Source organism: Hordeum vulgare, chromosome 7H (genome assembly GCF_904849725.1).
Source record: "Hordeum vulgare subsp. vulgare chromosome 7H, MorexV3_pseudomolecules_assembly, whole genome shotgun sequence".
Taxonomy (NCBI): Eukaryota; Viridiplantae; Streptophyta; class Magnoliopsida; order Poales; family Poaceae; genus Hordeum; species Hordeum vulgare.
Genome location: NC_058524.1, coordinates 116,705,623 through 116,730,131, shown reverse-complemented (window position 1 = coordinate 116,730,131; position 24,509 = coordinate 116,705,623). Strand labels below are relative to the sequence as shown.

Sequence of the window (24,509 nt, the reverse complement as noted above, 5' to 3'; positions counted from 1 at the left end):
TAGTCCAAAAAAATCTAAAGTTCCATGACAATTGGAACTCATCTGATATGGATTTTCTGCAAAGGAAAAAACATCAAAAAACAACAAGAATGATACGTTGGAGAACTAGGCACTGTCAATAGGTTTGTCCCAAAAAATTATATAAAATTGCTATAAAATGATTATAAAACATCCAAGAATGATAACATAACAACATGGAACAATAAAATATTATAGATATGTTGGAGACGTATCAGCATGTGTGGTGACTAACGAAACAAGTTGGGAAGAAAGTGTGTTGTAGGCCGAGTTTTCCTACAACAACCGTTATCAGGCTAGTATAGAAATGTCACCTTTTGAAGCCCTGTACTAACGAAGATGTCGTACACTACTAAATTGGTCAGAAGCGGGTGATAGCCGTATCTTCGGTCCACAAATTCTCCAAGAAGCCGAGGACAAAGTGAAGCTCATGAGTGACAAACTCAAAACAGCTCAGAGCCGTCAAAAGAGTTATTATGATCAAAAACATCGAGACGTCAGTTTTGAGCCAAATGAATATGTGTTCCTCCGAGTATCCCCAATGAGGGGTCTGCAAAGTTTTAAGGTCAAAGGAAAATTGGCACCACGTTTCATCGGACCATTCAGAAGAATTTCTTGGAGAGGCAAGGTAGCATACTAGTTAGAACTACCCATTGAATTGTCCGACGTGCATGACATCTTTCATATATCACAGTTGAGAAAGTGCGTGAGCCACCCTGACAAAAGAGTATCGCACGACAACATAGATGTTCAACCAAACCTTACTTACTCTGAGCAACCAGTAAAGATCTCACAGGAATCAGAAAGAAGGACACGTGAGAAGGTAACCAGATTTTTCAAAGTTCAGTGGAGCAATCACACCGAGGATGAAGCAACTTGGGAAAGAGAGGAATTCCTACACACAAAACACCCACACTTGATTGAAGGATGGCTCGGATCTCGGGGACGAGATTTTTCCTAAGGGGGTAGGTGTTGTAACAACCTCAAATTTTTAATTTGGTATTTGACATTTTGTTTATTATTAAGAGAGTTATTGGAATTTTTATAAAAACATATTTTCGAATTTGTTAGAAAACTCTATCTTGAGATGATTTTTATGAGATTTCTTGACATCACTTCTGGTTTGACAAGAGATTCTATAAAATTCTTACTTGACAAAAAATTCATTTCTAGAATTTCATCTCTGATTTAAAAATATATATATTATAAATGGATTATGCTCAAAATTGCTATCTAAGATTTTCACTAAATTCTTCCCTCTCCTAATTTCAAATATTTTTTCCAATGACCCTCCTATGTCCTCAATACGTCTTTGAAAACAACCCCACAAAGTTTTGGAAGTGTTTATTAATTTTATCTATTTTTAAACGGCTCTAGGAATTTTCTGTAATCATTTATGGACCCCAAAATTATGCAAAGGAACCTATAGTTTCCTTTAACTTCTGACCCTAAGTAGACTATCCAATGTAGCCCTATGTACCCTCAACCTAGATCACCAAAAACTTTGTGCTCTCCACTTCAAAATTTTCAAAATTAGCTAGACTGAAGTTTGGACCAGATTTGATGTTTTTGTTAAAGACCCATCTTATCCAACTCCAAAATTATTGAATTAATTCAGGCAGTCTCTAGAGCCAAAGAGAAGCACCTCCAAAAAATTTCAGCCCCAAACTCATTGCCCTCGTGCTAGTACCATTTCGTCGAACAGGTGGCATGCACAGTTCCTGTGAATGTCAGATTTTAGTGTCAATCTCGACAGTGCATGCATTGGCCGCTTGATCAATGAGCTCCCTTCTTATCCCGGGCACCGCACGGTCTCTTGGCCGGTTATGGTCATCGGGGATGAGTTGGCCTGGCAGCGTCGGCCACAACCACGGCTTCAGCGACCCCCGTTTCGTCCACTAGAGCCCCTTGTGCAAATCAGCGCAGTCCAGCACCGCCTAAGCCACCAAGAGACCCCGCGTGTCTGTCCCCCACCCTGTGCATGCTACAACATCGTCGTCATGTCCTGAGAGGCATAGAGCGCGCCTTCTACAGCCGCCGCGCCCATGAGCGTCGTTCCATCGAGCAACGGAATCACCGTGGATTAGAGCTCGATCATTGGTAAAATGGGACCCCCTAGAATTGTTGTAGGTGTCCCAGCCGTCGTAAGCATCTATGGATCCCTCTGGATCGCCGTGATCGGCTCCGGAATTAACCCCGCTTCGGCACCTCCTCGCACGCCTATAAATAGAGGACCCCAAGCCTCCACAGCAACCCAACAGCTCTCCACCTCTCAGCAGACCCACCCCCAGCCCCTCGAAGGACCTAGGGAGGGTCGTCTTTCCCTCCTCCGGTAGCCCCAATCAGCTTTGGGTTCCGGCAAAATTCACTCTAGTGAGCGTGCCTCCGCAGCCCTAACTTGGCCAGTAGACTCCTTGAGCACATGCACCTCTAATCCCTGCCCCAATTCGATTGTTGCAGGTCCTTCCGGCGAGATCGACCTGCACTCGAAGCCGCCATCCGCTGCAGTGGGAGTCGACATCGACGTGGTGCTCGCCCACGAACCCTTCCACCACCCACCATTGCGGAGGAATCATGTGAGTGCGCATGTCCCCTCCCCCCTCTCTAGTTCGCAGCGCACCATCGCCGGCGAAGCAGCGAGCTCTCTGCCGCCGGTGTGGAGATTCAATCCTCACAGTGGTGGCCCACTATCAGGATTCTTTTCTTTTCGAAGCATTTTCCAGAAGCGCCTTTCTACCGGAATGTGCCTTCCCTTCTACCTTGTGTATTTCAATCGAAGCGTTTTCTTCTTTTCTAGTATGCCCCAGGGTAACTTTCTGGTTATCACAGATACGTCCCTCATTTTGTTTTCTTCATAAATTTTAAACTAAAAAGGTTTTTGAGTTGATTCTTTTTTTTTGAAAACTTTATTCTGTTGGCTAGTTTTTTCTAATATTTATTTAAAAATATTTTGAGACAACATTTATTTCATGCTCGGTGTTTACGGTAGAACCCGATATTTGTGTGGCATAGATACCGAAGGAACAGACGTTGCAGTCAACGTCGCCGAGCTAGACTCCGACTTCGTCGACCTAGGCAAGCATGTTTGAACATTTTATGTGATGTTTGCTGACATGATTGCTTGATAAGCTTGATGCATATGAATTAATAACATGTCATGTGGTATGATTTCATGCATGGTTGAGTTAATAACTTGTGAAATGGTGACAGGCTCGTGGACAGCCTAGTCACGTGGGACGTGATACGTTGTGGCTTGGTCATGTCGGATGCATGACAATATGTGAATAAAAAATGGTAATTACATGGGTTGAATGCCGGTGATGACATGTATGTAGAGGGGTGTTGATAAAGTTGACTCTGGAGCGGTGGTTCACCACGTAGCCGACAAGCTCTACCTAAGCGCATGCACGCCCGCCACTCACGCGCACAACCTATTGGGGACATGTGTGAGTGCAGGAGTGATAGGGAGTTTGTCAGCATTGAGCTTGCCGGCTTAGCCTTGCCGGATCTTGTCTTGCCGGTTCTGTCTTGCCGGGAATGTGTACCGCCACGAGAAATCTGCTCTCTGGCGAGCTCTTGGTCTTATTCATGGATATAGTGCTTGTTGGGCATGTTGTGTGCCAGCAAGATCGGCTCCTTGCCGGGCGGCTTTGCAACAACCCTATGCCGTCAAGACCCCATGCCTAAAAGGTTTGTGAGGCCATGGTTCTCACTACACCGTCACAGCTACTACCGATGGTGGAGATGACGGCCTCGAGTGCTGCAAGCGATGATTTTTTTGTTGAAACCGACCCATGAAAAGGCTACATCCACACATGAGTAGTGCTGGAACTGGACGATGATACATGTCATTTTGTTACAACCGTTTTTTTGTTTTGCTACAATGAGCTTCTAAATACTTTCAAATAGGATGACCACTGCATGAAACTGAAAAAGCTACAACCAGTTGTCAGATAGCTGCAATGGGTCTTGTGAAAAGCTTCAACGGATGAACAACGAGCTGACGATGGAAAGTGGCGACAACAAAACTTGAGCGGTGGTGCACGGGGTGATGCGAATCGTGACGGCGACGATGTTGTTTTTGCTTCAACCTTTATCCCTATTTGCTACGACTAGTGGGAGTTTTTGCTACATCCATTCACGAAAGAGTTGTGACTTGCTACAACGGCGATGTTGTTTTTTTGGTGCAACCATCATCGCTTTTTGCTACGACTCGCACGGTCTTTTGCTACATTCTTTCCATGGTGTGACCTTATGGTCGTTCGTTCATGGAACCTTATGCAGGTGAGCGGCGATTGTGAGGACGACGCAATTGTATCATGGCGGGAGCTGTAACCAACAGGAATGGCGAGCATGCCTGCAGCCGGGACGTGAGGTTGCCGCGACAACCGATGACACACGTGGACAACTATGATCTATGAGGGCGTGGTGCGACCTGCCATGAGGTTTGTGTAAAGTAGTGAAAGTGGCAGAATGATGGAACAGTCTTTTCATTGATGAAGATGTGGGTATTTATACCCCTGTTACAGAGGCGGTTTACAAGGAACGGTTGCTAAAACAAGGCAACCGGCAACGCAGGGATTATCTCATTAATTAATACATTTAATTAATTCCTAACACTCCTCCTAATCCATGCTTGTCTTTGTAAATGTGCATCATCTTGATAAATAATAATCCTTGTAAATTTTTCTCTTTAAGAATGTTCCTCATCTTCATCTTGAAAAATCGTTGTATAATCTTTAAAGTCTCCTCCAAAAACCCTGTGGGAAAAATATGAGGAGAATAGTGTAGATATGTTGCTAAAACTCCTTTAAACCCAGTGGGAAAATAATAAGGAGAAAATTGTGCAACATATAATGATTATTGCCTCATGATAACTCATTCGAGAAAACCTTTATAGAGGGATAAAACTCATTTTTGAGTTTAGAGAACAATATATGTCTTGAGTACTTCCTTTAAAAACCCCGATAGGGAAAATAGAAAGTATGCTATATGATCATTGATAAGATATTGCTTCATTAAAAACATTATGAGAGAAAATGTCAAAGAAACTCATAATGAAAAGAGTGCAATGAGATGTGCCATGAAAAACTCCTTTAAAACCTAGTAGGAAAAATATAAGGAGAAATATAATATGGCATACATCAATACTTGTATTTAATTGTCTCGTTAAAAACCTTATATGAGAAACCTGTTGGAAAAACTCATAAAGGAAAAGAGTACAATATTCATTACCTGATGATAATTAAAGGGTTATATTTTCAGGAGATTTCTCCCCCTGAACTTTGCAAATCTCGGAATCGTCTCATACCAATTCCATGAATGTATTTCTGGAACGTTGAATTTGGTAAAGACTTTGTGAACAAATCTGCTAGATTGTCACATGATTTAGTTTGTAAAATATCAATTTCTCCATCCTTCTGTAATGCATGAGGATAGAATAACTTAGGAGAAATATGTTTTGTGATATTACTTTTCACATAACCCATTTGCATTTGAGCAATGCAGGCTGCATTATCTTCATATATAATAGTTGGTGATCCTAATGAACCAACACCACATGAAGTTTGAATATGGTTAATCATCCTGCGAAGCCATACACATTCTTTAGATGCTTCAAATAATGCAATAATTTCAGAATGATTAGTGGAGGTTGCTACGAGAGTCTGTTTTGTTGACTTCCATGAAAAAGCAGTTCCACCATATAAGAATACGAAACCTGTTTGTGACCTGGCATTGTGAGGATCAGATAGATAGCCAGCATCAGTATATCCTACCATAGTCATATCTTGGTTTTTCTGATAGAATAAGCCAAGATCTTTTGTGCCATGTAAATATCTAAGGATATTCTTTACTCCCGTCCAATGACGTTTTGTTGGAGCAGCGCTATGTCTAGCTAGTAAATTTATTGCAAATGCAATATCAGGCCTGGTGCAATTTGCAAGGTACATTAGCGCACCAATGGCACTGAGATACGGGAACTCAGGTCCTAATATCTCTTCGTCATCATCCCGAGGTCTAAAAGGATCTTTATTCATATCAAGGGATCTGACAACCATGGGTGTTTTGGTTGGATATGATTTATCCATATTAAATTTTTCCAAAACCTTTTGAATATATGCAGGTTGGTATACTAAAATTCCCGAGGGAAGATGCTCAAGCTGTAAGCCTAAGCAGAATTTGGTCTTTCCCAAATCTTTCATCTCAAATTCCGCCATTAGATGATTGCGTGCTTCTTCGATATCAGGTGTACTTCCAATGATATTGAGGTCATCAACGTACACTGAGATGATGCAAAATCCATTTGAGGATTTCTTTATAAATACACAAGGGCAATCATCATTATTTGAGTAGCCTTTTTGAATAAGGAACTCACTCAGTCGGTTATACCACATTCTACCCGACTGTTTTAAGCCATATAGTGACTTTTGTAATTTTACACAATATGCGTTGCGATTTGCTTTTGGATTCAGCATTTTAAGTCCTTCAGGGACTTTCATATATATATATCCGATTTGAGTGACCCATATAAGTATGCTGTCACTACATCCATCAACTGCATAGATAAATTCATTTGTATTGCCAAAGATATTAAGTATCGAAACGTTATTCCACTCATTACAGGAGAGTATGTATCATCGTAATCGATGCCGGGTCTCTGCGTGAACCCTTGTGCTACAAGACTCGCTTTGTATCTCACCACCTCATTGTTTTCATTCCTTTTTCGAACAAAAACCCATTTTGCTCCAACAGGGAAGACATTATGAGGAGTAGGTATTACCGAGGAAAATACCTCTCTGTTGTTGAGCGAGCGCAGTTCTGCCTCAATTGCTTCCTTTCATTTAGGCCAATCAGGACGCTTGAGGCACTCCCTGACGGTCTTTGGTTCTGGATCCAGTTGAAGGGTTTCAGCAATTTCAGAGGCGAAATATATGTCGACAATTGTAGTATCTCTATTATATGATTCTCCTGATTCTGTATAGTTTATGGAAATTTCTTTTATACCTTCAGACTCTATGTGATTTCCCACAACAATAGAATCATGGTGTTCCGATGTCCTAGCAATTATGTTTTTATGCGCATTTATGCTAGGTTCAAGATGTTGAGCATCTGGTTGGTGTCCATCAACTTGAGGTTGAATTGCATTTACTGGTAGAGGATTTGATTTCCTCTGTTTCTGCGGAGGCTTTTGAGAAGCTATATTCCGACTAACCAGATTTATCCCCCTCTTACTCTCATTTGGGGTTTGAGTGGTTTTAGTTGGTACCTCCACTCGTTCTGGTGCATTAACAGCGGGAATATGTGATTTAGTGACACCTTTATGGTCAGTAAATGCATCTGACAGATTATTTGCAATGTGTTGCAAATCTATGATCCTCTGAACTTCAGTTTCAGATTCTTTAGTACGTGGATCTAAGGACTGAATGCCTGTTACATTCCAATCTATTTCCTGGCATTCTTTGTGGTTTGATTCTCCCCCTAATGCCGGGAAATGGTCCTCATCAAAAATTGAATCAGTGTAGCGGGCAGTAAACAGGTCCCCTGTAAGAGGTTCAAGATATTTAATAATTGACGGAGAATTATAACCCACATAGATCCCTAGTTTTCTGTGGGGGCCCATGGATGTACGCTGCGGTGGTGATATCGGTACGTATACTGCGCAACCGAATTTTCGCAGATGGGAAATACTTGGCTGAGTGCCACGTACTAGTTGCAGCGGGGAGATTGTATGATATGCAGTTGGTCTGATTTGTATCAGATCTGCGGCGTGTAATGCCGCATGTGCCCAACAAGATGCTGGTAAATTACAATTCTGTAATAGTGGTCGAGCAACTAATTTTACTCTTTTGATGAGAGATTCAGCCAAACCATTTTGAGTATGAACATAAGGCACAGAATGTTCTAAATGAATGCCCATAGCCATGCAATAGTCATTGAATGCACGTGAAGAAAATTCAGCGGCATTATCCATTCGAATTGTTTTTATCCTATTTTCAGGATGATTTGCTCTTAATTTGATAATTTGAGCAATTAGCTTGGCAAAAGCATGATTTCGTGTGGACAATAGACATACATGTGACCATCTAGTAGATGCATCTATGAGCACCATGAAATATCTAAAAGGTCCTGATAGTGGTTGAATTGGACCACGTATATCTCCTTGAATGCGTTCAAGAAAGTTAAGTGACTCACTTTTTACCTTAAGATAAGATGGTCTTATAATTAATTTCCCAGTTGCACATGCGGTGCACACAAAATCTGATGATTTTGGGAAATTTTTAGTTGGAAGGTTGTGACCAATAGAATTGTCAATAATTTTTCTCATCATCCCTACGCCAGGATGACCTAGGCGATCATGCCAAGTCTTGAATTTATCAAGATCTTGGAAAATTATTTTGTACGCAACATATGGTACGGGTTTTATATAACTGTAATATAATCCAGATGAAAGTGAGGGGAATTTCTCAAGAATTTGTTTCTCAGACCCATTACTCTTTGTTAAAAGCAAATGTTCAGAATTATTTTCAGATATTGTTTCCAAATGGAAGTTATTTGATCTGAGGTCTTTGAAACTTAGAAGAGTGCGTGTAGATTCAGGATACAATAGTGCATCCTCAATTACAATTGTACTACCCATAGGTAGAACGAGTGTGGCTTGTCCTGAACCAATAATCGACGCATCGCGACCGGCAATGGTCATAATATTCCCTTTTCTCTTAGTTAGAGTTTGGAAATATTTTATTTCCCTTAATATTGTGTTAGTGGTACAACTGTCCACCAAACATAATTCTTCTTCCATTGGATTATTTTTCCGTAAAATCTATATAGAGTAAAAGAATATTTTAGGATGAAACTTTATTCATATTACTCACATATAAATATATATATACAAAGTATTCATATTACAGTTACAAATATAAATATGACATTATGTTTGAATTACATAATACGATTGGTCCGTAGGACTTTATTCTACTTAGAGCTATACAAATTATAATATCCATTATTACAATAAAATAGCTGATAACATCAAATGAGTGATGTGGAGATTATATAAGATCTCCATATGCGTCTTGGGTGTATTCCACCATCATTTTGCCAACATCAAGAAGATCTTCATCCTTCTGCCTTGTTTCCTTAGGAGCGCTTTGAGAAGTGCTAGCTTCAAGGTTTTCTTCTTGTTGTAAGGCGTTGAAGTGAGCTTCGGCTTTTCCATAAACTTGTTTGCCTTTCCCAGTGGATTTGATGTATAAATCCGCTAGATGCTTGGGAGTTCGGCATTCACTAGTACGATGGTTAGTACATCCACACCTTTGACAAATCTCGGAGTTGGTGTTTCGGTCATTTTTCTTGAAGCGACCTTTACCTTTAGATTGACCAAAGCTTTTCTGCTTGTTGTTCCTTTTCCACTTTCCATTGAATTTCTTGAAATTCTTTTTGTTGCCCCCATACTTTTTAGTAAACTAAGTGTTAGCATGTGCTTCAGGGAGTGGCATTGAGCCCGTTGGGCGTGTCTGATGATTCTTCATGAGAAGTTCATCATGTTTCTCAGCCTGAAGTAAAGTGTATATGAGCTCAGAATGCTTTTTGTATTTTTGTTGACGGTACTGCTGTTGTAGTACCCTCATCGAGGGGTGGAAAGTGCACAAGGTCTTCTCAATAAGGTCTTCTTCAGAAATTGCTTGATTGCAAAACCGAAGTTTTGAGTTAACCTTGTGAACTGCAGAGTTATATGCTGCCACAGATTTGATGTCTTGGAACCTTATGAGGGACCATTCTCTTTGTGCTTCTGGCAACATGACTGCTCTTTGCTGGTCATATCTCTCCTTGAGAGAGTTCCACAAAACTAGTGGATCTTCTTCCATCAAATATTCCGACTTTAAGTCTGAATGAAGATGGTGCCTTAAGAAACTTAAAGCTGTATATTTGGCTGCCGTGGGGATTTCTTCGGCGCCTTCAACGGATGTGGTGATAGTGAAACCGAGTTTACGGCTTTCGAGGGCTATCTTTGCATCCATAGCCCATGGTAAATAGTTACTACCATCTAGTTCAAGTTCATGAAATTCACGATGCATGACACCAGCCATTTCCTGCATGGTATTTTCATGCATAATTTAGTTTTACTATGAGAGTAAAATATAAGTTATAACAAATGCTTTAGGAAGCAAAATTTTCAAGTATAGCTGATGCTTTATGTGTAGACCTCATTTTATGTATATGACACTTCGAAAATATTCACCGTTGGGGTGTAGATCTCACAGTAGTGGAGAACATAGTCTGGTTTTGACCAGTAGACGTTCGTAGTCCATTACCTTGTGTCATACTATATTTTTACAAAAACACTTTGAAGGTAGTCATCTTGTCAAAAGACTAGATGTAGACCTCTCAGCAAGAGTGGATAATCTGCAAATTATGCAGTAGATCACACAATTACCTTGTGATTTGTAAAAATTTGAGGTAGTCACATTAATTCGCATATTCGGGAGAGCACTCGAAGATAGTCATTTTGCCAAAATAACGAAGGCAAGATGTAGATCTTTCAGCGATGAGGGTAATCTGCAAAAAACAGTAGATGCCTCATCTACCTTGTGATCCCAAAAATTTGAATTAAAAAAATTGTGCTTGAAAACTACATATTCTAAAAAAAATGAAAAATGCTGAGGCAATTATACAGAATATGTACACATAGTCTGAGACTTTATTTTAGACGATATACAATCTAAGTATTCATACGTACAGTACAATACCGAGTGAATATGATAAGGAGAGATTCTTAATACAATAAGATATCACACTGAAATAAAAAGGAACAATCTCCAGTGCAATATAGTAATTGCAGCATAGTAGTACTATGATTAAAACACAACGCTAATAGTCACTTTATTTCCTGGCCTGTATGCCTTTTGAAGAGGAAACGTGGCTTGCAGGCTTTTTGGAGAGGAAAACGTGGCTTGGAGTTTGGAGTGGACGTGGCCTGTGTTGGACCATATACCGGTTGGAGAGATGGATAAGGGAGAGAGCAAGACAGCAAGCCGAGGCCACACATCCACTTCTCTCCTGTTTCCCATCTTCTTCCCGATGCAGACCCAAACACCTCACAACTCCAGCCTCCTCTCCCCATGGCTGCTTCAAGGAAAACGGGGCTGGCCCCGCAGCGCAGCCCGGCTACTCCCGTTGCTGCTTGCCTCCGGTGCGCCGGCGAAGCCCAGGGCGTCCGGCGACCACGCGCCATGAAGAGCCGCCCGGTTCTGCGCCATAGCAGCGGCGAACTGGCGCATGATCCGGCGAGCTTCCGGCGGTGGCGTCGGCGAAAGGGGCGGAGCTGGAGGAGGAGGAGGTGTCGCCAGTGATGGAGGGCGGAGCGACGACGACGAGCCCATGGCCTCCATCCCCTCTTCTTCAACCTTGATCTGGACGTTCAAGATGGGGATGATGGGATAACCGCCTCGTTCCTCTCGATCCGGTGTCGGAGATGGCAGATCCGGGACGGGGCCGGTGTGTGCTGCAGCTGCCGGCGTCGGGGATGGCAGGTCCGGGACGTGGCCGTCCGTGCGCGCAGGGCATGGCCCGAATCCGTGCTGCATGCAGTATGGAGGAAGAGGCGGCGGCGCAAGTTCACAGGGGAACATCACATCTTCTTCGAGGAACGACGCTGATGGCCCTGCAAGAAGCCAATCCATGGGAGGTATGTTGAAAACAGATGGTGAAGTGGCCGGAGCCGAAGGCCCAGCCTGTTGCAGTGGAGCGGTGGCCGGAGTCGAGGATCCAGCCTGGTGCATCGTTGGTGCACGCCCACGAAGTGGCTGGTTGCCTCAACGTGCATACCCACGGCGATGGTTCTGGCGGTCGTTCCCGGCGAAGAAGCGGCGATGAGGGCCACTCCAGGCGGTGGTTCCTGGTGAAGGAACATCGGCGAGGGCCATTCCTTGCACCAAGACCCTGACGGCGACGTGCAATGCGGTGGCGCTGCGTGCGAGTGAAGCGGCTGTCTTCTTTCTGCAGGAAACGTGCGAAAGCAAAAGCAAACGAGGACAAATCTCTCCCTTCCATTCTCACCTTTCTCTTGGCTCTCTGTCGCTCTCGGCACAGCGAGCGCTCATAACGTGTAAAGTAGTGAAAGTGACAGAATGATGGAACAGTCTTTTCATTGATGAAGATGTGGGTATTTATACCCCTGTTACAGAGGCGGTTTATAAGGAACGGTTGCTAAAACAAGGCAATCGGCAATGCATGGATTATTCCATTAATTAATACATTTAATTAATTCCTAACAGTTTGCAGCAGGCGAAGATGGCCCACGATGCAGGAAATGACTCACACAAAGGGAGAATTTCAGGTATCTCACGATATGACGCGGGCGTGGGCCAACTTGCAAATCTGGCTACCACGAAAGTACTAATTGTGTGGCTGTGATGCGAACGATCCAAATTTAAATCGGCGCGGCGGCGCTTATTAGTGCCCATAGCATGATGTGCGATCCTGATTTTTAAAAGCTCCTTCCGGCGTTGCGAATCTTACGGAAGCTTGTGGGCCAGTTTTGCAAACCTTCTGGATATTTTTGATCTGGATTGTTCTTTTGTACTATTTCACTCACTTGTGTATGTTTTTTCTACTTTTATGAAACTTCTTTTCCTTCCGCTTTTATTCCTTTTATATCTTTTATTTTGTCGAGATATGTGAAATTTTCCTAATGGTGTGATTTCTTTAGATCTTCTATTTTTTCGAATTCATAATTTTGTTCCAACGCGTGATTTTTTTTCAAAATGTAAACTTGTTTTCAATTTGCAAACTCATTTTAAATTCGTGAGGTTTTTTTCTAAGGTGTGAACTTTTTAAAAATTCGTTAACTTGGTTTTGAACCGGTGAAATATTTTCAAATTCGAGAACTTTAGAAACTTGATGGTCATGTATGTACTTTTCAGATTCACAATATATATTTTTAAATTCAGGAGCGCTTTGTAATGTATGATTTGTTTATATATAAAAACTGAAATGTGGCTTTCCCCTGAATCACTTACGATTTTTACGTGACGATCGATCAACTAGTTACCACTACATGACCGAGGGACTTGGCATCACATGACCGAAGACCAAGGACACTACCACTACATGACCGAGGGACTTGGCATCACATGACCGAAGACCAAGGACACTCTAGCGGCATAAGAGCATCTTTAGCACACCCCGTAAGACGTCACTCATAAAAAACAGTATACGGGCTCCCTTAAAACGAATTTACAGTATCGCGAGGCATTGGTCAAAACAAATCTTGTAAACCCGTACCGTAAACGATTTTTCGTCTTTTTCTCCTCGCGCTTCTTCTTCCCAGCGATGCTCCGGCCTGCTGAATGCTCCGACAATGCTCTGGCCCACCGATGATGCTTCGGTGATGCTCCGGTGACGCTCTGGCCTGTCTCATGCTCCGGCGATGCTCTGGCCCGCCGTCGGCGACACTTCGGCCCGCCGGTGATGCTCTGACGACGCTCCGGCCTGCCGGTGACGCTCTTGCGATGCTTCGACCTATTGCGTGCTCCGACGATGCTTCGTTCGGTCGCTAGCGAGCTCCCCCGCCTGCTCGTTGCCCCTACACGATGTCTCGCAATCCTTGTTCCAGAGTTGACTAGTTTTACAGGATCTTCTAAAAACGGCTGAAATCCTCCACATATGAAGGGTGGGAGCTTGAATATAGGGGATCTTGCATTTCTTGCGAGATATGCTCTTTTACAAAATCTATCCTGATGTTTTTCCAACTCGTACCGTAAATACAAAGGTTTGATTGCTTTTACGGGATCTGCTAGAGATGCTCTAAGCGATATTTGGGCCGCGACCAATTTTCGTGTCAGTCAAGGTGCTGGCGGGAGACGTGACACTCTAAGCGGGAGGTTCCGAGAAATAGCTCTCGCTATCATGCTTGTCCCTAGTATGGAGTAGAGTAAGAGCAAGTCTAGTATAGCCCTCAAATCCTCAAACCCCTAAAAAAACCCGCATTTTTACAGTTTTCGTCAAAAAAACGGTAGACTAGAACCCCTAAACCCTCAAACCCGTAAAAAAATTTAGAGGTCCAACCCTCAAACATCATCCCAACCTGTAGAAGTGAGGGGTGGGGGAAAACCTCCCCCCAACCCGCACTCCTATTCCACCCTCACGCGGGAGGGAAGTTTCATCCCGCGCAGCTCCCTCCCCCAATCCCGCCGCAGCCGGCGCCAGCCCGCCGCCCCTCTGCGCCCCGCCCGCCGCCCCTCCGCGCCCTCGACGCCCGCCCCCCGGCCACCGACGCCGCCCCTCCACGGCCCGACCCTCCGCATCGACGCCGGCCACCCGCCACCCCCCCGCCCCGGCCGCCCCTTCGCCGCCCCGCCGCCCCTACGCGCCCCGCCCCGCCCGCCCGCCGCCCGCCCGCCGCCCCGACGCCCGCCGCCCCGGCCGCCCGCCCGCCGCCCCGGCCGCCCGCCCGCCGCCCCGACGCCCGCCGCCCGCCCGCTCCCCGCCTGGGCTGAAGGTGAGTTTTTTTTAAAAAAATCAGTTTTAAATTTTTGCTTCATTGGCACTCACAATTGTTGCCACTCGGTATGTAGAAGGAGGTGAACAACGACGACATGGACTCGTTGTCCGATTCATCGGATTGGTCGTCATCCGACGATTCGGACATTGACGAGTTGTCGCAAGACGACGACGTCGAGATGATGAGCCTCCTCGTCGACGTGCAAGCGTTTGAAGACCGCGTGAAGCTTATGGATCAGAGGAGAGGGTCGAAGATGGGGCGACTCACCATCTATCGGAACCGCGCTCTCGGACACGAGCATTTGATGCAAGACTACTTCGCGGAGGTACCTACATACCCTCTTCGTCTCTTTCGTAGAAGGTACCGAATGCGTCGTAGTTTGTTTGTGAAGATTGTCACCGATTGTGAGGCTGCCTCCTATTACTTTAAACGTCGTAGATCCGCCGCCGGTATCATGGGGTTTAGTGCATATCAAAAGATATCGGCGGCAATGCGGGTACTCGCTTATGGCATACCCGCGGATTATACCGACGAGTATCTTCGCATTGGGCAAGATACAACCACGGAGTCCGTCCGTAGGTTTGCCAAGTTGGTCATCCGGTTGTATGGTGAGCAATATCTTCGGGCACCAAATGAGGAAGATACAAAGAGATTAATGGAAAAGAATGAAAAAAGGGGATGGCGGGGGATGCTTGGTAGTCTTGATTGCATGTATTGGAGGTGGAGAAATTGCCCAAAGGCATGGCACAGAATGTATTGCGGTAAAAGCCGTGATGCTACCATTGTGCTTGAGGCCGTAGCATCGGAGAACACATGGATTTGGCATGCATTCTTTGGGTTGCCGGGAACACTCAATGATATCGATGTCCTCAATAGATCTCCTTTGTTCAAAAGATTAATTTCTGGGGATGCTCCATCTTGCAACTACAAAATCATGAACAATGAGTACTCAATGGGATACTATCTCATCGATGGCATCTATCCCGAATGGGCAACTCTTGTGAAGTCCATCAAGGAGAAAAATGGGGTGCCCTTAACAAGAAAACATGCTCATTTCACCAAGGCACAAGAGGCAGCCCGCAAAGATATTGAGAGAGCTTTCGGTGTTTTGCAAGCAAGGTTTGCCATAGTTCGGGGTCCAGCTCGGTTTTGGGACAAAAAACCCTTGGTGAACATCATGAAATGTTGTGTGATTCTACACAACATGATCCTAGAGGATGAGAGAGGGTTAAACCTCCCTTGTTTCTATGACAATGTTGGTACCCGTGTGCAACCGGAAAGAAACCCTTCTCGCATACACGCTTTTCTTCAAGCACATCGTGAGATTGAGGATGCAACCACTCATGGTCGGCTCCGGGATGATCTAGTAGAGCACCACTGGCAGTTGGATGGGCGGCGCATTGGCCCATGATGTATCTTTTTTTACTTTTCTATGTCCTAATTGATTCGAACAATTGTTGTAATTTGCTCAAACATTGTTGTAATAATTTGAATGATTATTGTTTTATTCGGTGGTGTAATAATAACTAGAATGATTATTGTTTTATGTCAAATGTGATTGAATTTGTGATATGTCATATGATGAAATGTGTGATATATGAAATGACAGTTTTAAAGGTTGGGGTTGAGGCAAAGACTAGAACCCTCAAATCCAACCCTTAAAGCAGTTTAAGGGTTGGGTTTGAGGGTTCTAGTCTTTGCCCCTGTTTTTCAACCCTTAAAAGTGCCAAAAACTGGCACTTCTCAACCCTTAAAACTGCTTTAAGGGTTTGAGGGTTCTACTAGACTTGCTCTATTGTTGTTTGGTTTCTAGCCACACCCTGCCATACGTTGCCATACCTCATCTTACTAAAGTTTGACCAAGTTAGGTGGGTGTTTGGTTTTTGCCACACCTATGACAATAATTTTTTTAGGCCTCTCCCAATGCTTCACCTTGTACATGTGGTAAGGAGAGAGATGAGTATGGTAACCCGAGAAAGAAACAATGTCAAGCGCTGTAATCTAGACAAAACACTTAAATGAAAGAAACCCACCAATGCATGAAGAACTTTAGTTTCTAGGCAAAACACTTAAATGAAAGAAACTCACTAATGCATGAAGAACTTTGGTTTCTAAATCATTAAATGAAGGATGCTTAACAACAACAAGTTAAACACATATGCATTGAGGGATTTTGTTGCTAAGACCTTTAATATACTTAGCAAGTTATCTTAGCACCGATGCATTGAAGGTAGCCTTATGAGCAGTGAACCCCACATGTAATAGACGCTAAAAATGTGGCAAGATTCCTTCGACAAGCCAAAGTGTGGCTAACAATTTATACAACTCAAGTAAGGCAAGTGTGATAAGTATGACAAAAATGATATGATATTATATGACAAAGATAGTCAGTATCCAAAGGTTACCTCAAATTAACAGGCAAGATGATGTGGCGGGTTATGATTGGTAATAGTAGGAAGAAGGGGTCGCTGAACACGCTGTCGCGCTGCGCATAGGACATGACGCTGCACCTAACGTTCGGGCCGTATCATTTCATATTTTGAAAAAAAATTAGAACCAATGTTCAACTCGCCCTAGACCCCTACCCCAGCGTTTAAAATCAGCTGATGCCATCCGAAACGTGGAGTAACATTAACATGGACAAGGGCGGTGCAGCGTGGAGTAGCGTGCTCTACTATCTGCCTGGTTGCTTATCGCTTTTGAAGCAGCGTAGATCGCGGATCGTGTCGGGACGCAGGTCAAGCTAATGCCAATTTGACAAACCGGAGCCACCGATCGTACGGCACGCAGCTATGGACGAATCTTCTTGAGCAAAAGTCCACTGAACACGAGAGTAAAAAAGGGCACAGTTCCCGGAATCCTAAGTTTGACTTCTACTCCTCCCTGTAGCCGCTGAGACTGAGTCGACGACGTGCACGCATGCACTTGGACTGACGGTGGCGAAGCAGTGCTTCGCAAGTGTCGTGTCACCCACCTCACGCCATCGATAATGGAGCAGGAGCAGCAAGCAAGCCTGCATCAGAGCAGCCCTCACATGACCACATGGCTTGGTGGTAATGTTTTACATTTTCACTTCAGGTTTAGGGTACTACTAGCAAACTAGATGCGCTGACTAATTCGAATTCCGCGCACAGCATCGACATTCAACGCGTTTTCACTGCACTGATCGATCCGGGGTGCGGTGCACACCAAGGTCCAAGGCATAGGTCTAGCTAGCGAGCTATAAAGACCGCACGGCGGGACCGGACCTCTCACCCTGCGAGACAGCACAGCCCTGAAGCGTCGATCGAGTTAGTTTTTTGGTGATTTGCATTGCGGATTTGCGGCGATGGTGGCTAAGGGAAGAGGCGGTGCGGCGGCCACCGCTCTCGTAGCCGGCGTCGTGCTCCTGTGCGTGCTCCTTCCGATCACCGGCGCGGCCGCGATGGCGGGGCGGGCGCCGAGGACGTACGTGGTCGGTGATGACAAAGGCTGGGCTCGCGACCTCAACTCGTGGTGGCCAAACGGAAAGACCTTCTACGCCGGCGACGTGCTCGGTGAGTCGTTGTTGTTGTCATGTTCTCTTCTAGCTAGGCAGCTAGCTAGCCATGGGCAATAGCCTCGGCCATTGTTGCATACTTGCATGGGTTGCGTACTAACATGCTTGGAATGGATGCAGTGTTCAAGTACGACAAGGAGCTCCACGACGTGACGGTGCTGGGAGGCAAGGGGTACCGGCGGTGCGAGGTGCCGAGGCACAGCAGCAAGAGCTGGGTGATGCGCACCGGGAACGACCAGGTCACGCTGCGCAGGGGCAACAACTACTTCATCTGCGGCCTGCCGGGCCACTGCGACAAGAACATGAAGCTCGCCGTCAAGGCCTGGTAGACCCATCCATCCGGCCGCATCTAATGCACGTAAGGCGTACATCATCATCAATCGATGCTTGCAGTGCATGCTTCGCTTGCCCGTCAATAACTGTTCAAGCCTTGCTGGGTTCTCGAGTTAATTTATCTGCGTCTTGAGTCGTGGTTCTCACTTGTATTAGGAGCCTAATTTATCGCCGATCGTGTGTTTCTTAATTGAGTGTAAACTTGATGTTTTCTCGATGTTATTACTGTGAAAGCTAAGCGCTTGATCAATTTACCGGAATAATATGCGGACCGTATGGTTGATGTCATGCATGATGTCAAAATTACTTGTTCGTCCACTTGGACGGTAGCTCATCAATTTGGAATATTCTAATCCAAAGTCGCGACAGCAAAACCCGCTCACAGGAACTGTACTTCACTGAATGAAAAATAAATGGTAGTTGCAGGGGTGGACCTAGACAAAATTCTCACTAGGGTCACACCTTTTATAAATTTGCTGACTTTAAGTCAAAATATGCACATATATAAGGGGCATTCAAAATTTGGATTTTTTCACTGTTTTGATCCTTAAGGCGTAAGTTCATCACAAAACGAACTCGGTTCGAAAGTATTTCACGTTTTGATCCTTTTGGAAACGCCAGAGACCGTGGCGTTGCAGGCCTTAGCAGAAACGCCAGTCTACTGGACGTTGCAACCCTCACGTGCAACGCCAGTCTACTGGACGTTGCAGCCCTCACGTGCAACGCCAGTCTACTGGACGTTGCAGACCAAATCAGAAACGCCAAGGGGGCTGGCGTTGCAGACCAAAGCAGAAACGCCAAGCTCCCTGGCGTTGCAGGGCTCATAAGTAACTGGCCCGCGGCCCCTTCCTCTACCTCCACTTCTTTCTTCCTCCTGTTCCACGAAAAAGCTCTCCCTCCTCCTCCAGACCCCCCCCTTCGATCTCCCTCCTCCCCCAACCGTTTTGTTGGTTCTTCGGGGCAAATCGAAGAGGCCGGTAAGCTCCTCCAATCCCTCCAATTAGTTTTTGCAATGATTTTGTATTTGTGTAGATTTCTTTTGCACTAGGTGTACGTATGTTTTGAAGTAAAATTTATTTTGTGATTGTTAATAGGTGTAGTTTATGGTGTCTCTAGGTGTAGTTTTTGGTGGCTATATGTATAACCTAGGTTTTGTTCATATTATCCGCATTAGGTTTATGCCTAGGTTTAGTTCATATTATTCGAAGAGGCCGGTAATAATTTTCTTCATATTATGTAGGATGTTTCGTCCCGATCAATATCCGGGTCTTGATGACTACTATGAGCAGAAGCATCGTGCGGTGCTAGTTGAAAGAGGAGAGGTAATTATGATTTTGTTGATGATTATTTTTATATACTCCATGATTTGTATATTTTCACAAGTTGAGTCCATTAACAAATTATGCCTTTGTTTGTTTAGGTTCCTCCACTACTTCGTTTGAGGGGGCACAACCCCAATGAAACTCTTGTATATGACCCTCGTTACGAGCCATATTTTGGAAGAATGGATCTTCTTCAATTTGTGCTCAGCTTTAAAGGCACACCACCATGGTTGAACGCCACTGCCCTAACAGCACTTACGGATCGATGGAGGCCGGAGACGCACTCTTTTCACCTTCCTCTTGGTGAGATGAGCATAACCTTGGAGGATATTGCTATGATCTCCGGGCTTCCTATCGAGGGCAGGGCTCTTACAGGGAAGGTTAGGGTCGCCGGGTGGCGACAACGGGTTGCAGCATTGGTTGGTGTTGAACCCGAGCCATGGATTGATGAAACTAGGAAGGATCCTAGGCCATCCGGTATGTTGTTCTCTTGGATACAAAGACATTTTCACAGATGCCCAAGGGATGCTAGTCCGCTTGTTGTGGAGAGGTTCACAAGAGCTTATCTCTGGAATCTTTTGACCCAAGTGGTGTTTCCGGATGGCACTGGGGACACAGCCTCATGGATGTTCTTGGATCCGCTTCGTGACTGGGATGTGAAGTGGAGTTGGGGTTCGGCGGCACTAGCCTTCTTGTACCGTCAGGTATGGCTTAATATCATGCATTTTCATTTTATTCAATGGGATATGATGCATTTTCATTTTCTTAAATCTGTAGTTGAATGGAGCATGCATGAGGAGTAAGCCGACGTCCTGTCTTGGAGGTTTTGTCTGGGCCCTATAGGTTTGGATGTGGGAGCGTATCCCTGTTGGCCGGAACTTCAGCCTTGCTCCGAAAGAACACTGGAAGTACCCGTTTGACGGGGACGAGGAGCGATACCCCACTATCGCACACACATGGGCTAATGTCCAATGGACGAGTATCGCGGCTATGGGGTGGTATAAGGCATACATAAGCGAGCTTGACATGCTAACTTACGAACAGGTAAATGCTTTATCAAATTTGCTGATTTTTTTTCATGGATGGTTGAGTGACTTGTTGTTATGTAGGTTAATTGGAGGCCGTACACGGTACTTAGGCAGTATCCTCTGAGCAACATGTGCCTTCGTGACCAGCATCTTTGGCGTGTGCGGTGCCCGATGATATGCTTTTATGCGGTGGAGTGGCATCTTCTTCATCGTGTTTCAAAGCAGTTCGGGGTACAACAACGCACCCCGCCGGATTACATCGAGACAAGTGTGAAGCTACATAAGTGAGTCTTTTGTATCACGTGTTTCTCCTGTTGATCAATGTCTAACATGAAAAAATGAAACTGATGTAGTATTCTAATGCTTTGTAGGACAAACCGGCAAAGCAATAAGACTGTCATCAATTGGGAGGAGCACCACATTACTTGGGTGGACATGTGGAATGCTCAGAGACAACATCGAGTTGAAAATGATGAAACACCAGACACTGACGAGGCGGCATACTTAAGGCATTTGGAGTGGATGCGTACAGAGTACAGAGTTATCCATAAGGCTGCCTGGACTCGTTCCGATTGCTTGGACTTACTGCCGAGTGAGGCTGCTGATGCTGCATTCAACAATTCAATTAGGGAGACAGTTGGAGCGCATCTTGACTATGGTCCTCTCCATGACCGAGTGGTACGTCCCTCCTTTAAAATATAAACAAGTGTCATTTATTCGTGAATGGTATGTCACATGTGTCTTCGAGTCGAGCGCATCTTGACTATGGTCCTCTTCCGCTCGTCCGTCTTCGAGTCGAGCACATGTTTCTTCTAGCCGAGCACATGAAGAGGAGATTGAAGAAGAAGATGAGTCCGACAACGAGGCCGCGGATCCGGACTTCATTGAGTTTGGGGCTTCGCAGATGGAAGATGCTCCGCAGTCAAGTCAACCCACTCAGCCGACGGAAGAAACACGTCGAGCTAGCTCAAGGAACATCAGACGTCCTGGCTGGCAGAACACTCCAGAGGGCTACGTTACTAAGGGCAAGATGGCTGCAAAGAGAGGGAGGAAGTGAAGTATGTTACCTATGTCGTATTCTGAGTGTTATGATGTTGTCTGTTGAACTATGTTTTCTGTTGAACTATGTTGTTTGTTGAACTACGTTTGTTAAACTATGAACTATGATGTTATGCTGAGTCTTATGATTTAAATTATGGTGTTATGCTTTGAATTATGGTGTTATGTTTCGATGAATGGTGTTATGCTGTGAATTATGGTGTTATGTTTTGATGAATGGTGTTATGCTGTGAATTATGGTCTTACGATTTAAACTATATTCTATGAAATATGTTTGTTGATCAAAACAGTGAAAAAAATCTTGTTTTGGGGTACTGGACTAAGGAAACGCCAGGAAGCTTGGCGTTTCTGGTTGGGTCTGCAACGCCAGCATGTCTGGCGTTTCTGCGCTGGGTGCAACGCTGGCCGGGACCCCAGCACTGCGGTACTGGACTAAGGAAACGCCAGGGAGCTTGGCGTTTCTGCTTTGGTCCGCAACGCCAGCCCCCTTGGCGTTTCCGCTTTGGTCTGCAACGTCCAGTAGACTGGCGTTGCACGTGAGGGCTGCAACGTCCAGTAGACTGGCATTTCTGCTAAGGCCTGCAACGCCACGGTCTCTGGCATTTCCAAAAGGGTCAAAACGTGAAATACTTTCGAACCGAGTTCGTTTTGTGATGAACTTACGGCTTAAGGATCAAAACAGTGAAAAAATCCTCAAAATTTTGAGTGGGGGTCTAAGCCCCCACTCGGTTGTACTTGGGTCCGCCCCTGGGTAGCTGTTCATCTCTTAGGTCATCTCGACTATATACAGATAGCGTGTAGTAGGAGCTGCACAAAATATCGCACCTCCTCCTCCCTCCCGCGTCGCTCCTGTGTGGCGACCGGGAGAGCCAACCCTAGCGAAGCCGGCCTCGGGCCCCTCCTTCTCTAACCCCTCCTCGCCGCCGCCGGGGTGGGTGGCGGCGGGGCTCCCTCTCCACTCGTGAGTTGGCAGCTGTACGGGGCGGCTTTGTCGACCGACGACGGCCCGCTGGCGGCAGGGCCTGGCGGTGAGATGGCCGGTGGCTGGTGGCAGCGTCTCATCAGAGTGCTGCCTCTGCCGAGCTCAGCCAGGGCGTCGTGGGCTGCGTGCGGGGCGCCCTTGTGGTGGCATTCGGATCTGACGAGGCGGAAAGCAGGTGGCGGCGGGACTGCTCGGCCCCGGCCAGATCCGACCGGATCTGTTGCCGGGACGCCCGTAGGTAGCGCGGGACGACGGAAGTGGCTCGTCTGGGCCCCGTCGGTGGCTGGCTCGCGCGAGCGATCATCATGGCTTCCTCGGAGCTCCTCCGGCGGCGTCGGCAGATCTGAAGGCTTCATCTGGGCGTTTCTCCGGAGTGTGGGGGTGTGGTGGCAGCCCACCTTCGTGCTCATGAAGCTTGGTGGTCTCCGTGGCGGAGCAGTGGTGGGCGCCAGATCTGGCAAGTTTGGCCAGCTCCGGCTCGCTGGTGGTTACTGGCGATGAGGTTGGTCGCTCCTGCATGGCGGTGGCGCCGTCGTCTCGTAGGAGGTGTGTGGGACAGCGGGCATGCAGACCGGTGGTAGTGCACCGCCGGTTGTGTGGGGGTGCTCGGCGAGGTGGCTCTGGGCGAAAGCCTAGACGGGACGACGCCCATGGACGTCATTTTCCTCCTTGGGGGGATCGTTGTGGAGCCTCTCCTCGCCCAGCACCTTCGGACCATGGCCATGTTGAGGAACATAGCATGGGAAACAAAAAATTTCCTATGCACACGCAATAACTATCCATGGTGATGATCATCTACGAGAGGGGAGAGTAAATTTACATACCCTTGTAGATCGCTAAGCGGAAGCGTAAATAACGCGGTTGATGTAGTGGAACATCTTCGCGATTCAAATCGCAGCCCGTCCCGCGATCTCATCACGATCGTTCCCGCGATCCCATCATGATCCATCCCGATCTAGTGCCGAACGGACGGCACCTCCGCGTTCAGCACACGTACAACTCGATGACGACCCCCGCCTTCTCGATCCAGCAAGGGAGACGGGGAAGTAGATGAGTTCTCCGACAGCGTGATGGCATGTCGGTGATGGTGGTGATCTATTCCTGCAGGGCTTCGCCTAAGCACCGCAGAAATCCGATCTAGAGGAAGACCTACAAACAAGAGGAGAGGGTAGCACGTGGCTGAAATTGTATGTCTCAAAAACCCTCAATACCTCTAGTATATACTAGCAAAAGGATCCATGCGTTGCAACGGAAGAAAAACAATTATAATCTCCAATGATGCTGATCATATTATGTCTTTAAAATTTTAGGACATTTCTTGAAATGCATGAACATTTTTTGAATTAGCAAACATTTTTTTCAATTGCACTCAAAAAATAACACACAAACGTTTTTTCAAAATCATGGACTTTTATTGCTTTCACCAACATTGTTCTCAAAATTCTGAACATTTTTCTGAATATGCGAATATTTTTACAAAAATCCTGAGAATTTTTTGAATTCACAAACATTTCATATTTTCTTCAAACTTTTATTTCAATATTCCCAGTTTTATAAATTGCAAAAGTTTTTCAAAGTTCTAAATTATTTAAACTAAAAAATGGAACAAAAAAATGAAAATAAAAAATGAGACTAAAAACAGAGGCACGAACTGTTTTTAAGATTTTTACACGGGCTTTTGTTTAAAATCGTTGACTTTTTTATTTTATGGACATTTTCTCAAAGT

The 24,509-nt window shown here is 45.4% G+C and overlaps 1 protein-coding gene and 1 long non-coding RNA gene across 2 annotated transcripts; both read left to right on the top strand.

Annotated features, from left to right (window-relative positions):
• The first annotated feature begins 1,773 nt into the window (after nt 1–1,773).
• Nucleotides 1,774–4,544, top strand: LOC123410924. Its single transcript, XR_006613130.1, has 3 exons — nt 1,774–2,391; nt 2,479–2,594; nt 4,303–4,544. It is a non-coding gene; the product is annotated as an uncharacterized LOC123410924 (long non-coding RNA).
• A 13,044-nt stretch (nt 4,545–17,588) lies between these two features.
• On the top strand, nt 17,589–18,680 carry LOC123409410 (basic blue protein-like). The gene is made up of 2 exons (XM_045102322.1): nt 17,589–18,057; nt 18,180–18,680. Exons 1-2 carry the CDS (start codon nt 17,850–17,852, stop codon nt 18,386–18,388), a joined length of 417 nt encoding a protein of 138 aa, XP_044958257.1. The 5' UTR covers nt 17,589–17,849; the 3' UTR covers nt 18,389–18,680.
• Nucleotides 18,681–24,509: the final 5,829 nt, after the last annotated feature.

What these genes read in the sequence shown, in the direction of transcription:
- LOC123409410 (XM_045102322.1), top strand. Translation starts at nt 17,850, where the DNA reads ATGGTGGCTAAGGGAAGAGGCGGTGCGGCGGCCACCGCTCTCGTAGCC. An exon ending in CTACGCCGGCGACGTGCTCG is followed by an intron (nt 18,058 to 18,179) that starts GTGAGTCGTTGT and finishes GAATGGATGCAG; the next exon opens with TGTTCAAGTACGACAAGGAG.